The 12,742-nt window shown below is 56.7% G+C and overlaps 1 protein-coding gene across 1 annotated transcript in view; it reads right to left on the bottom strand.

Annotated features, from left to right (window-relative positions):
- Window positions 1-5,989: 5,989 nt before the first annotated feature.
- The window catches only part of MAEA (macrophage erythroblast attacher), a 32,870-nt gene continuing 26,117 nt past the window's right edge, over window positions 5,990-12,742 (bottom strand). Inside the window, exons 4-8 of the mRNA XM_006893594.1 lie at window positions 9,361-9,437; window positions 7,928-8,036; window positions 7,433-7,566; window positions 6,506-6,701; window positions 5,990-6,085 (exon numbers count right to left, since the gene is read on the bottom strand). Of these exons, the coding sequence (XP_006893656.1) occupies window positions 5,990-6,085; window positions 6,506-6,701; window positions 7,433-7,566; window positions 7,928-8,036; window positions 9,361-9,437 (612 nt within the window). The remainder of the gene's footprint in view (window positions 6,086-6,505; window positions 6,702-7,432; window positions 7,567-7,927; window positions 8,037-9,360; window positions 9,438-12,742) is intronic.

Genomic DNA, 12,742 nt, shown 5'->3' with positions numbered 1-12,742 from the left:
GTATTTAACAACAATAGCACCAACATAGAGAGAGATCAGCTGGCCTAGTGGACAGAAAGCGATGCTACCAAACCAAAGGTGGGTGACTTCTAATCCGCGGCCATCAGGCCTGTTTTTCATTGTTTTTTTTCAAACACTCTTCTAGGTCGTATAGCGCTGGTGTGTCCACTTGCTGTACAGAGGTAACTCGTGGTTGCTGTGAAGCCGAACACTGTGACACGGATGAGCCAAATGTGATAATGCTTGCCCATGGTGGACAGTGTTTGGTGGAGCTCCCAGATTAAAACAAGCTTGGAAGCAGGAGTGGCGTCCACTTCTGTAATAGCTTGTCTCCGGAAACCCTATGAACCTGGAGAGAGGATGAAAGTCACACAAGTGTTGAGGACTTTCATTCACAGGGTTGCTATGAGTCGCCTGCAGCTCGACTACACGTAACAACAACAGGACAACCTATCTGGCATCAGGATTGGAGGAAGAATCATCCACAACCTGCGTTATGCAGATGACACAACCCTGCTTGCTGAAACTGAGGAGGACCTGAAGCACTTGCTGTGAAGGTCAGGGACTGCAGCCTTCAGTATGGATTGAGGCTCAACATCAAGAAAACAAAGATTCTCACCACTGGGCTGATTGGCAGGCAGCATCATAATTGATGGTGAGGAGATTGAGATTGTTCACACTTCCGGTTTGCTTGGTTCCATAGTCAACACTCTTGGCACCAGCAGACATGAAATTAAAAGATGTGGCATCAGGATTGGTGGAAGATCTATTAACAATCTGTGTTATGCAGATGACACAACCCTGCTTGCTGAAACTGAAGAGGACCTGAAGCGCTTGCTGCTGAGGGTCAAGGACTGCAGCCTTCAATATGGATTGAGGCTCAATGTCAAGAAGACAAAGATTCTCACCACTGGACCGATTAGCAGCATCAGGATGGATGATGAAGAGATTGAGATTGTTCACAGCTTTAGTCTGCTTGGCTCCACAGTCAACACTCTTGGCACCAGTAGCTAGGAATTAAAAAAAGTATTGTGATGGGAAAGTCTGCTGTTAGGGACCTTTCTAAAGTACTCAAGAGCAACGGTGTCTCTCTGGAGACTAAGGTGCATCTAGTACAGGCCATAGTCTTTGCAATCACTTGTTATGCGTCAGAGAGTGGGACAATGACCAGGGAGGATAGAAGAATTGATGCTTTTGAGCTTTGGTGTTGGAGAAGAGTGTTGAGGGTACCATGGACAGCTACAAAAACAGATTCATCCTAGAGAGAGTTAAACTAGGCTGCTCCTTGGAGGCAAGGATTCTGAGGCTTCGTCTTACATACTTTGACCATGTTGAAAGGAGAGAGACAGGTCCTTGGAGAAGGACATCATGCTTGGGAGGGTGGAGGGCAGGCGCAGGAGGGGAAGACCCTCTAGGAGATGGATTGATTCAGTGACTGGGGTAATCGGGATGGGAGTGTCAGAGACAATGAGATTGGCACAGGACAGAGCAGAGTTTAGAGCTGTTGTACATAGGGTCGCTATGAGTTGTAAGCGACTCAATGACACATAACAACAACAACAACAACAACAACAATTGTGATGAGAAAGTCTGTGGTTAGAAACCTCTCTAAAGTACTGAAGTGCAACAATGTCAGTCTGGAGACTAAGGTACACCTGACACAAGCCATGGTCTTTGCAATCACTTGCTATGCATCAGAGAGCTGTACAATGACTAGGAAGGATAGGAAGAGAATTGATACCTTTGAGCTGTGGTGCTGGAGAAGAGTATTGAATATACCATGGACTGCTAAGAAAATAAATAGGTTTGTCCTGGAGAGGGTGAAGCCGGGCTGCTCCTTGGAGGCAAGGATTCTGAAGCTTCGTCTGACATACTTTGGACATGTTGCAAGTAGGGACCAGCAGGGCAGTTTAGGGCTGTTGTACATAGAGTCGCTATGAGTCACAGGCGACTCGACGGCATGTAGCAACAACAGGACGAACCTGTTTGTTCTCCTTGCAGGCCACGGTATAGTCAATACTCTTCTTCAGCACCACAGCTCAAAGGCTGATCAATTCTTCTACTATCCTCCCTAGTCACTGCCCAGCTTTCTGATGCATGGCAAGTAATTGCAAAGACTAGGGCCTGGATCAGGCACACCTTAACCTCCAGACTGACATCGTTGTTACTTTGGAGAGGTCTCTGACAGATTTTCCTAGTGCAATTAATCTTTAAATTCAAAAACTATGTACAATAGAGCACACTTAGAATTCTTTTTTTTTTAAATTTTATTATATTTTGTGTGTGTACCATCAAATCGGGTCTGACTGGTACAGGAGGAGATGTGCCCCTTCTCCAGCGGAACATCTGGTGTAGAATTCTTTTTTTTTTAATAAAATTTTTATTTTATACTGGTTTGCTTATAAAGCTCATTTACGTTGTTTTCCACACCAGATCTTTCCAATTTCCTTTACCCCACACTTCCCTCTACCCATCAAATTGTGAGACCCTATGATTATTACCCCCTGCCCATCCTCCTCCCTCTGCTCCTACCCTCCCCCGACTTTGTTCTTATACATGTTTTACTAGTTCTCTTCCTATTTCTACAGTGTCAGTATTTATTCTTACGGGACTGAGTTAGTTCACTTAGCATAATGCTCTCCAGTCCCTCCCAGGTTATGTAGTAACGTGGCACCATTTAACTCATAATGCCTCCAACCCTGGAAATTTTTCAGCAAAAGAGCAAGGATTAGTATGCTCCAGAGTGAAAAGTGAGTATATGTTTCATATAATCATTCATATACATTGCACTTTATAAAACTAATTGCCATTTGTCTATTACCCTGTCCCCACTGGATCTTCCGAATTCCTTCAGCCCCTCCCTCCTCCCACCAAACTCTGTCATGTTGGGGATTATCTGCTCCTCTCCCCCTTTTGGACTTTTATCCCCATCTTACCAGTAATCCTTCCATTTTTAAAGTTATGGTCTTAGGCAGTATTTGTCCTTTTGAGACTGAGTTAGTTCACTCAGCATAATGTTCTCTAGACTCTCCCAAGATAGATGGTATTTTACAAAATTGTTGCTCCCTGGTGCTGCATACTATTCCTGTGTTTCTCGTTTGTTTGTTGATGGGGTATTTGGTCTGTTTCCATTTTCTTGCTATTGTGAATAATGCTATGAACATAGGTGTAACAAATATTTGTGTCTCTGTTGGTTTCCTTGGGGGTGGAATTTCTAGCAGTGGAATTACCGGGTCCTATTGGCATGTCTATGTTCAGCTTTTTGAGGACATGCCAACTGCCTTCCAGAGTGGTTCTACCATTTTAAAATCCCACCAGCAGCGTATGAGAGTTCCAATCTCTCCAACATTTATTACTTGCTGTTCTGTTAAACTTTGCTACTGCTACTGGGGTGAGATGGTATCTTACTGTGGTTTTGATTTGCATCTCTCTTATTGCCAGTGATTTGGAGGATTTCTCCATGTGTCTGTTGGCCATCTGAATATCCTCCTCTCAATAGTCCATGTTTTTTTCCCATTTTGTGATTGTGATTATCAGTCCTTTCCTTGCACAGGCCCAGTAGGATTCTGTCAACTTCTGTTATTGAGACCGTTGCCTGAGATGACATTGCCAGTTTTTCTCCAATCTATAGGTTTTCTTTTCATCCTATTGGAAAAAGGATCTGATGCACACAGGGGCTTAATCTTTAGAAGATTAAGTTATCCGCTCCTGGTTGGAAAGGAACTTGATCACAGAGATCTGAGTGACACAAGGCACAGCAGGGTCATGCTGGAGGCCTAGGGAAGGGGACTCAAGTGTGGGAGACACAGGGGGTCAGGGGCTGGTCCTCTTGGAGCTCTGGGAGATCAAGGGGATGGCGGGGATTCATGGCACCAGGTGGCTGAGCCTTCTCTGTGTGGGCACTAGGATCCCGGTGTGAAGGGTCACACAAGGGCAGAACGGGGTGGGGGGGCATGGCCAATGGCAGCATCCCTGAACCATCAAAGAGCTATGTATGGAGGATGGTGGGTGGAAGGTGGTGGGCTGGACAAGAGTGGACGCTGAATGGGGGCTGTAGCTGAAGGAGAGGACAGGCCAGCTGACGAGTGACGCAGCTCTCAACGGGCAGTGCTGGGGCACAGAGGACCAGAAGAGGGCAGGAAGCTGCCAGCTGGCTGCACAGGGGGCCCCAGGCCAAGCCCGTGGCCACAGGAGCCCAGAGCCCAGCTCGCTGGAGGCTGCAGCCCAACTCCCAGCCTCAATCACCACTGCCCATCAAGCAGGTCTCGGTGGTCAGGGCTGGGCTCGCACACATGGGGACAGAGCCCCTGAAGTGTGACAGGAGGCGAGTCACCACCTCAGCCTCCTACACGGGCAGGCCAGGCCCCCTGCTCACCATGCATCCTCTCTGGAGTGGCCATCAGGAGACAATGCCAGTCAGGAGGGGTGTGGAGAAGGGAGAGGTGGCAGTTCCTGGGCTGCAAGGGCTGGGGTGGCCATGCGGACCCTCCCAGGCATGGTTCACTCACAGTGAGCCCCACCACCCAGGTCCTTGCTTTCCCAGGACAATGGTCACTTTGGAACAAGCCTGGCTGTGCCCTCAGTGCCACGGCAGCAGGGAGGGGCTCCAGGGGAGATACCCGCTTCCCACCAGGCCTGTCCATCTCCACAGAGTGAGTGAGTGACCAGTACTACCCAGAGGCCACAGCCACATACAGCTCAGGCTGTGATGGGCCTGCATCCTGAGGAACCCTGTGGGCTGGCTCTGGCCCTCGGAGAGGCCAGCCTAAACCCAGCCAGCAGGAAGCACACACTCTGGCCCAGATGCCCCTAAAGGACTCCCCTCACGGAGAGGTCTGAGGAGGGAGCAGGATGGCGGCCTTGGCCAGGATGTCCCTGGACACTCAGTGAACACCCCCTCCGCCCTCCCCTAGGGTAGCTGAGGCTGCAGCGAGGCGGTGAGCAGGTTCACCACCAGGGCGTGTGGAGGTTTGAGCCACAAGTCCTCAGCCCTGCAGAGCCGGGGTGGAGAAGTGGCAGTGGTCCACTGGGGACAAATGGAGGGCCATCCCAGAAGCCTGGGGCTGGACAGGAGGGGGCACTGCTCATCTGCTTTGTTCCCACCCACTGCCCGGCCGGCGGGGGAGAAAGGGCCCCGGAGCCGCGGGGGAGGGAGAACAGAAGCCAAGAGCAGCCTCCTTCTTACACAGAAATAAGAAATAGAAAACCATTTTATTAACATGTTTTACATTTACAGTTTATTAGCTAGTCAACATCAACATGCAAAAATAAGCGCTAACTACAGCCTCTACAGCACGTGTGTGTGGACCGCCTCGGCCAGCGGGCTGGAGGCCACCAGCGGTCGTCCCACCCAACCACCGCTCTCTGGAACCAATGATGTTTAAACTGAAGGCAGAGTGCCGTCCGGCGAGGCCTCTGCACTCGGTCCAGTGGCGGCCACGTGAATACATTCTCTGAGCAGGACGTAAGGCGGTGTGTGCGGCAAGGGCCCGCGAGGTCAGGCAGCGGCTCGAGGAGGGAGCCGTCACATCCCCTGTGGGGCGCCCCTGTGGTCACACCATGGTCACGCTCCACGCCACCACCGCACCAGGCCCGGGGCCTCGGCAGATGGAAGCCTGTGAAGACCCAGCCCGTTTCCCAAGTCTCATTATTAGAAAAAGGGAGGGAAACTGAGAAACCGGGGGGAAGTGATCAATTCCTAGCTCTGAAATGTTCTAGAAGTTTCCCTCGGTGTTGGAGTCCGTCTGTAAAGAAAGGGTGCCTTTGAAAGGTGAAAGTCCTTTTCAGAAGCATCAAATATTGGCGTTATGTTCCAAAATCCTACCCCTCAATCGTGTTCCCGTCCAAGCGCGTGGGGCGGCGCTTCCTCCCGGGGAGGCCTCGCTGCTGCTGGCTGGTCTTTGGTGGCAGGGAACAGTGACGCGGTGGGACGCGGTGGCGGGTGCCGAGGACGCCTGGTGCCCGCGCCCACCACCGCGCACGCGCCGGCCTACATGATGTACACCTTCTCAGCCTGGGAAAAGTGGAAGACTTCTTTGGTTCTTGGGCACACGACTTTGTCGTCTTGGCGGATGGAAAGCAGAGACTGGAAAGGCGACAAGAGCACATTAAGACGGCACGCGTGGCCGGACCAACACCCACATCCAAACCTCCTGCTGCCGGCTCATTCTGACCTGCGGGGAGCTCAGGGGTGAACTGTCCACCCTTCTAGCAGGAGCCCCCCACTTCATCTACAGCACCACCAAGGCCCGTTACCACCTCACACCATCCATGAGGTCTGCCCGAGTTACTCCCCAAAGGTCTGGGCTCTCTCACTGGTTCCTCCCCCTTTGCCCATGTCCAAAGGACAGCTCCGTCTGGGGCAGTGTGGCCAGTGCTGCAGCCTGCCCCTCCTAGATAACGGCCCTCATGCAGGAGCCGGGCCCACCCTCCCTGCCCTCCGCCCTCCCCGCCCACACGTGGTGGCAGCTGTCCCTGCCCTCCACCCTCCCTGCCCGGCCCTCACGTTGTAGCCGTAGACATAGCCGTTGGGCAGCATCATGGGCGGGTTGTTCTCATTCATCACGTCGCCGGAGATCTTGCACACCAGGCGGGAGTTGGCGCAGTGGGCCATGGGCAGGGGCTGGGCCAGCTTGTTGAGGGAGCGGCTGCACACGGGGCAGTCGGGGCTCTTGGAGCTGCCGTCCTCCTTGTAACACTGCCTGCAAGGCTGGTTAAGGAAGGCTCCGGGCCTGCTGTGGGCGGCGAGGAGGACAGGGACGTGCGGGCACCACCCCCCCCGCCCTGCCCACATGCAGCCATTTCTCAAGGCTGAGACAAGTCAAGTACTCTACGGGAAAACTGCCTCCTTGAGTGGAGGGGCCCTGTGGGTGCTGGGCCCTGGAGGGCTCCTGACAAGCACACACCTCTGCCCAGGAGCCTCCAGCTGGGGAGGCGCAGAGACCTTGGGGCCTGTGCTAACTCTTATAGCAGTGCAAGAGCTGCGTCCCCTGACTCCTGGTCACGTGGACTGGCCCACAGCACCCAGGCGATGGTCAGTGACTAAGAGGCAAACAGCTGACAGGGAAGGGGCACTGTGGCCTGGCAGGGCCGTGGCAGGAGCTGTGTGGGGGGAGAGGGAGCAGCTGACCAGCGAGAAGTTAGCTCACTGGAACCGAACAAGCCATGAGAAACGCTGCAGGAGTCCCAGAAACCAGGCGGGAATGACATTTGGAGGGCAGACGTCACTGCTGTCCACCCCACACGAGCACTAGCTGGCCTCTGTGCACCTGGCACGGCTTCAGCCCGAGGGTCAGCTGAGGATGCACACGGGTGCTGGGCTCCCCCCAAACCAGGCTGACCTGGGCTAGCGCTAACCCAGGACGACGCCATGCCTCTCCGTCCAGTGCCGCCCGATCCGAGGACGCAGGCTGAGCGGGCAGAGGAAGGATACGGGGTCTTGATGGCCGAGAGGCCGGCCTGCAGCGTGAGTGTGAAGACCGAGTTGTTGCCCAGCTGGTGCAGCCGGTAGTTGTCGTATCGGAACTGCTGGATCAGCATCCGCCACCGGGCCGGGTCCAGGAGGTCCTGGGGGAGGACAGAGGGGCTCAGGGACTGCCCGGAGCAGCAGAGGCCTCGTCCAGGTTGTGGCCTGGGCAGTTTAACAAAGCTGGGGTGGAGGTGTTGCCCTCAGACGAGAGGGCATGGACGAGATCCATGTTGGGAACTTTCCCATGAAGCTTAGTGACCAGAACCTCACTGTGGGGAGTGGTTCCCGCCCAGGGTCCAGTGCCCACACTGAGTCAGCACTCGACGTGGCTCTCCCTGACCAACAGGACCTTCTGAATCTGGGGCCAGATGAGGTGAGTGGGGCTGGGCCCGAGGTCCCCCCGTGGACAGCCAGGCGTGGGATGTGGGAGGTGGGAAGGAGGTGGGGGCCACCAGTTACCTTGTATGGGGAGATGTGCGTGTCAGACGGGAAGGCCAGCATGCCCATGACCTGGCGGACCTCGTCCAGCTGGCTCCCTTCTGCCTGGCTGAAGTGTTTCCTCGCGTGTCTGGAAGACATAGAGACATCCGGCTGTCCCACAGACCCATGCCAGCACCCTGTGCCAATCCAAGGGTGAGATGAGCCTTTCCACCCCGCATGCTGCTGTGACAAGCAGGGGCTCACATAGGACGGGACAGTAAAGGACTCTCCCACAACAGCGGGCGGGCAGGCAGGGACTCGCGCTCCAGAACACTGGCCAGTGGGGGGACGCCGGATATGGAGAGAGGGATGCTCACCACGGAGGCGGGGGCCTGCAGTCCACATGGGCTGCACAGGGGGAGCAGTGAGGCCGCCCACCCCAGAGGAAACCACGCGAGTGCTCCCTGGACAGACTAGAACGCGTGCAGCCAAGCTCTGCTTTATTTACCATGAATCCTCACCCCAGGACTTGACTGGTCCACCCTGTTGACTGCCTGGCTCACAGAGCACGGCGGCCCTCCTTCCTAACCCTGTCCCTACACATCTTAGGTGCCTGTCAGAGCTGAGGTTCCTTAGGCCTGTGAGGCCAGGGCCCAAGCAGACATGATGTCCAACGCCCACTCAAGAGCCTCAAGGTGGCAAGCTCAGCCGACTGTGTCTGGACCTGCATGTCCCACAGCAAAAGGCTGACAGCCGATCTCGGCCCCTCCAGCCTGGTCCTGCTGTCCCCACCCTCTCTGAGCTGACAATGCCATGGGCCACCACGGCTCATCAGAGTGGGGGCCTCTCCGGTCAGCACTGCTCGTGGAGACGGGACTCTCACTGTCACGCAGTCCTGGAGAGGCAGGAAGAGCATGTGATGGTGACCAGTGATACCAGCTACCACGGACGGGGACACGCCCCAACCCAGCACTGGCAACAGGTGCCTTCGCAGGGTGCTGTCACTGGAAGCCCCAGGTGCTGAGGGCTCCCACACTCTCTCCAAGCCCACACCTCAACTTCCTGTCTCCCACCTTGTCCAGGTGGACACTGAGGCACCTGCATTTCCCAGGTGAGAACAGCGAACTGGACCCAGCTCTTGCAGGACACTCTATTATGTAAGGAAGATAATGCCGCCCCCCTGGCACTGGCACTACCTCCGACGGGGGCCTCAAAAGCCCGGGTGCCCCGAGCTGAGTAGAAGGCCGGTTTTCCAGCCCTCGCCCCAGCTCTCCTGTCACCGGCTCAGGACTTGGAGGGGGACTCTGGCCATCCACTCCCCCGAGTCCAGGCTGTGTGAGGATTGAGGGGGTGGGGTGGGGGGCACAGCTGGCGAGGTGAAGAGTGGGAAGGGCCTTGTTCCCACCCCCAGGGGTGCCCCACCAGGCAGGGCTGTGGGGATCCCGCCCCGTGGGCAGCCCTGGCCATCTTACCTCACAGCGTCCAGTCTCTTGTTCTGCCGGATGAGCTCGATGAACTCCTGGATGCGCAGGCTAAACTCCAGGCAGCTCTGAGGGCAGAGACAGGGCGGGGCTCAGGCAGCGCCCCCTACGCGGGCAGTGCTGGCCGCGTGTGGGCCTCACGGGCACACAGCCGGGCCGCTCCAAAGGAGCCCCCCTAAAGATGCAGATGGGGTGACTCCGAGGGACCCCTCCTAACCAGCCAGACGGGGCCACTGTGAGGGACCCTTAGCCAGGTCCACGCTGCTGCAGGTTGGGAGCTTGGTCCCTGCTGACACCCCGAGTGGGGAACAGGCAAGTGGAAGGTGCGAGCAGGTGGGACTCAGGACCGCAGGAGCGGCAGACAGCCTGACGGTCGGGCGCTACCTCCAGGGTGGCTGGCCCGTGACTGGACGAGGAGGTCACAGGAAGGCTGTGGATCTGCCTCAACGCCACTGAGGCCACAAAGCCTGGGCACACGGGTCTAAGCCTCCTCCCGCACCAGCTCCTCTTCCCCAAGCCCGGGCCTGGGACTAAGTCAGAAAAGGAACAACCTAAAGTAAAGTCTCTTCAGAGTCTGAGAAACAAACTCAGAAGTCCTGGCTGGACACTGGTACATGAGCGAGGAGAACAGGAGTCACGTCCTGGGGTCCTACCCTCGTGTGCCACTTCCCCAGCTTCCTGATCCCCAGCGGGTGGGAGACAGGAATCCTACACAGCAAACACGGCAACCCTCTATCGTCAGACAGTGAGCACTCCCACCACGGCTCCGGCGACGCTTCTGACAGGCAAGCTCATCAGGCTGCACACCCGGCCCCTCACCTGCTCTTGCGGCCCTTGGCCTCCCCTAGGCTCACGCTGCCCTCCTGCCCCCTGTCCTCACACTCACCCTCTGCCCCACACCTTTCCAGTCCTCTGGCCTCCCACCTTCCTGCTCAATACTCCTATCTGTGGGTCAGCAGCAACCACTCTCCTGCCCCCCCCCCCGACTGTCCAGTTCATCGCCGCCCTGCTCCACAACCCTGTCTGCCTGCCCCACACCCTTCTGGTCCTCTAGTCCACCCTGCTGGCTGCCACTCCAGGGCCCCAGCCTTGCTGGCAGCAGCCACGTGCAGAAGTGAGGCTGGAAGGGGGGCCAGCAGGGTGTTGGAGACAGGCGTGAGCGCAGTGGAAGCACCTTCCTGTCAGAAGGCTCTGGAGAGTTGGGGCTCCCACTGGAGGGGCTCCCCAGCCTCTCCCTTTGTTTGTTTACTGAGACACGTGGTCCAGGTCGGTTGGATATGAACCAGTAAGGCATATGCCCCCACTTAACAGGCAGAGACCATGACCTTCTTCTCGCTTCAGGACCAGGGCAGTAGAGGCCACAAGGGCAGATCATAGACTCCATGGGGGGTAACAGAGGGTCATGGGCCCAGGCTACACAGTGGGCTGAAGAGGATGCTAAGATAAAGGGGCCCCATGTGGTCACCCTAGAGGGCCATCATTTGGGGCAGAGGCACAGGACAGGTCAGGCAGGACGCCCCCCTGGCAACTTGTCTTCCTCACACGGGGTCCCTGTTCTTGGGGTTGGCCTCCCAGTCAGAGGGGAGAGTGCGCCGGTACCAGGCCTGAGACAGCGGCAAGTGCTGTGCCCGTGGAGCCTGCCCTACGGTTCCTTCTATTCCAGACACACAGCACGGGAACTGGGGGTCCCTGAACCCCGGGGCGTGGCCTCTTCCAGGCCATGTCCCACTCCTGAACGTGTGCACCAGTGGAGTGCGTGTGGTGTACGTGTGAAGTGTGTGCCTGAGCATGTGGCACACGGAGGTGTGAACGCGTGTGGTACATGTATAAGCATGATCACGTTCAGGTGTGCCTGCGTGGGCCGTGTTATGTGAAGTGTGATAATGTGGGTCATGCGTGAGCATGTGCACAGACACCATGTGCTCTGCTCGGCCCCCAGGATGGCCTGTACTGGGCACGTCCTCGAGACGTTACGTGGTCATTACAAAGCTCTCGGTGGCCTCCTGTCTGCAGGAACCAAGCGTCAGAGCCAATGCTTTCATGTGCAGACCGTCCCTCTGTGGTCCCCATTCCCATGGAAGCTCTCAGGACACAAGGTCCTCCATGGACGGCGGGCGGAAGCGTCCCCCTCCGCGGCCTGGCTTCTTGGGAGCCCTGTGGGACGGGGGCCGAGGGCTACATACCAGCTCCGGCCTTCCTCTCACGGCCTCCACACCCAGGTCCTCACTCTCTCTGGGGGAGCCACTGGCCGCTCTACTCTTTCGTGCCGTCTTCGCTTCCTGATCGCTTTGGCGGCCCTGGGTGTCAAAGAGTGTCACCCCGGGATGGGGACTATGTGCACCTCCACACGCTCAAACGGGTTAAAGCAGCACTCACAAACAGACCTCTAGGGGAGGCAGGTTAATGTGTCAATGTCTCTGCAAGCCCTCCGGTGAGACCCTCTTATCAAGCCAGTTATGATGCTGGATGCACGCAGCGAGCCGTGAGCCTCAGAAGTGCTCCACCGGGGCTCTGCGCTGACCACTGCCCCATGGGGCCTCCAGGGTCAACGGCTGGCACGCAGCAGACCCCGTGTCCCTCGAGGCGTGCCCCCATGCGGTGTGCCCTCGCTGGCTCAGAGCACCATGCTGGGTGTAGTCACCCACATCCGAGCGTAGACGGGGGCACTGTTCACGGCTGGCACCCAAACGCCAAGCTCCATCAGCAAGCCTGAAGCCACACCAAGACCAACAGGCTGCCCACAGCCGAGGGGGCAGCAGCCCGGGCGGGACCCACACGCACCTTCATCTTGCGGAGCCGGGACTTGTTATCGTGGCACCAGGCCAGGCAGGTGGCTGTCTCCCGTCTCTCCAGGGACTCCTCCACCTCTTTGGCCGTCAGGAACATCTCGATGTTCACCAAGTCCTTCAGGAAGGAAGGGCCCAGTCAGCACCTAACGCCCCAGACCCCCTCTGCACACGCGGGGGAAGCCCTGGGCTGGCTCTCCCCAGCCTCCCTGCCCAACAATGGGACCCTCTCTCCTGGCTCGGGGCCCAGCTCCAACTCAGCGGAGATGCTGTGTACCCATCCCTGTCCTGTACCACACAGCATGGTCCACAGGCCTGGCCACTCCACTCGGTTGGTGCTATGGCACACTGCAGGGCTCGGGGACAGCATGACAGCAACACAACATCACTGTGACCTCTCATCTCCTGCCCTGCCTCTGTACACACAGGTACACGAGGTCATGAGCGTGGAATACAGAGGGAAAAAACCACACAGAAGCACAGAGACACACATACACGGTCAGGAGTGATAGACAGACAGACAAAGACACACACAAGCATACATTTAAGGTCAGAAGTGGTACTGAGACAGACACACACACACACAC

This window comes from Elephantulus edwardii, unplaced genomic scaffold (genome assembly GCF_000299155.1).
Source record: "Elephantulus edwardii isolate Elephantulus edwardi_28Jun2011 unplaced genomic scaffold, EleEdw1.0 scaffold00129, whole genome shotgun sequence".
Lineage (NCBI taxonomy): Eukaryota > Metazoa > Chordata > Mammalia > Macroscelidea > Macroscelididae > Elephantulus > Elephantulus edwardii.
Note: the sequence above shows the minus strand (reverse complement) of the source record. Positions and strands in the feature narration are given on the sequence as shown.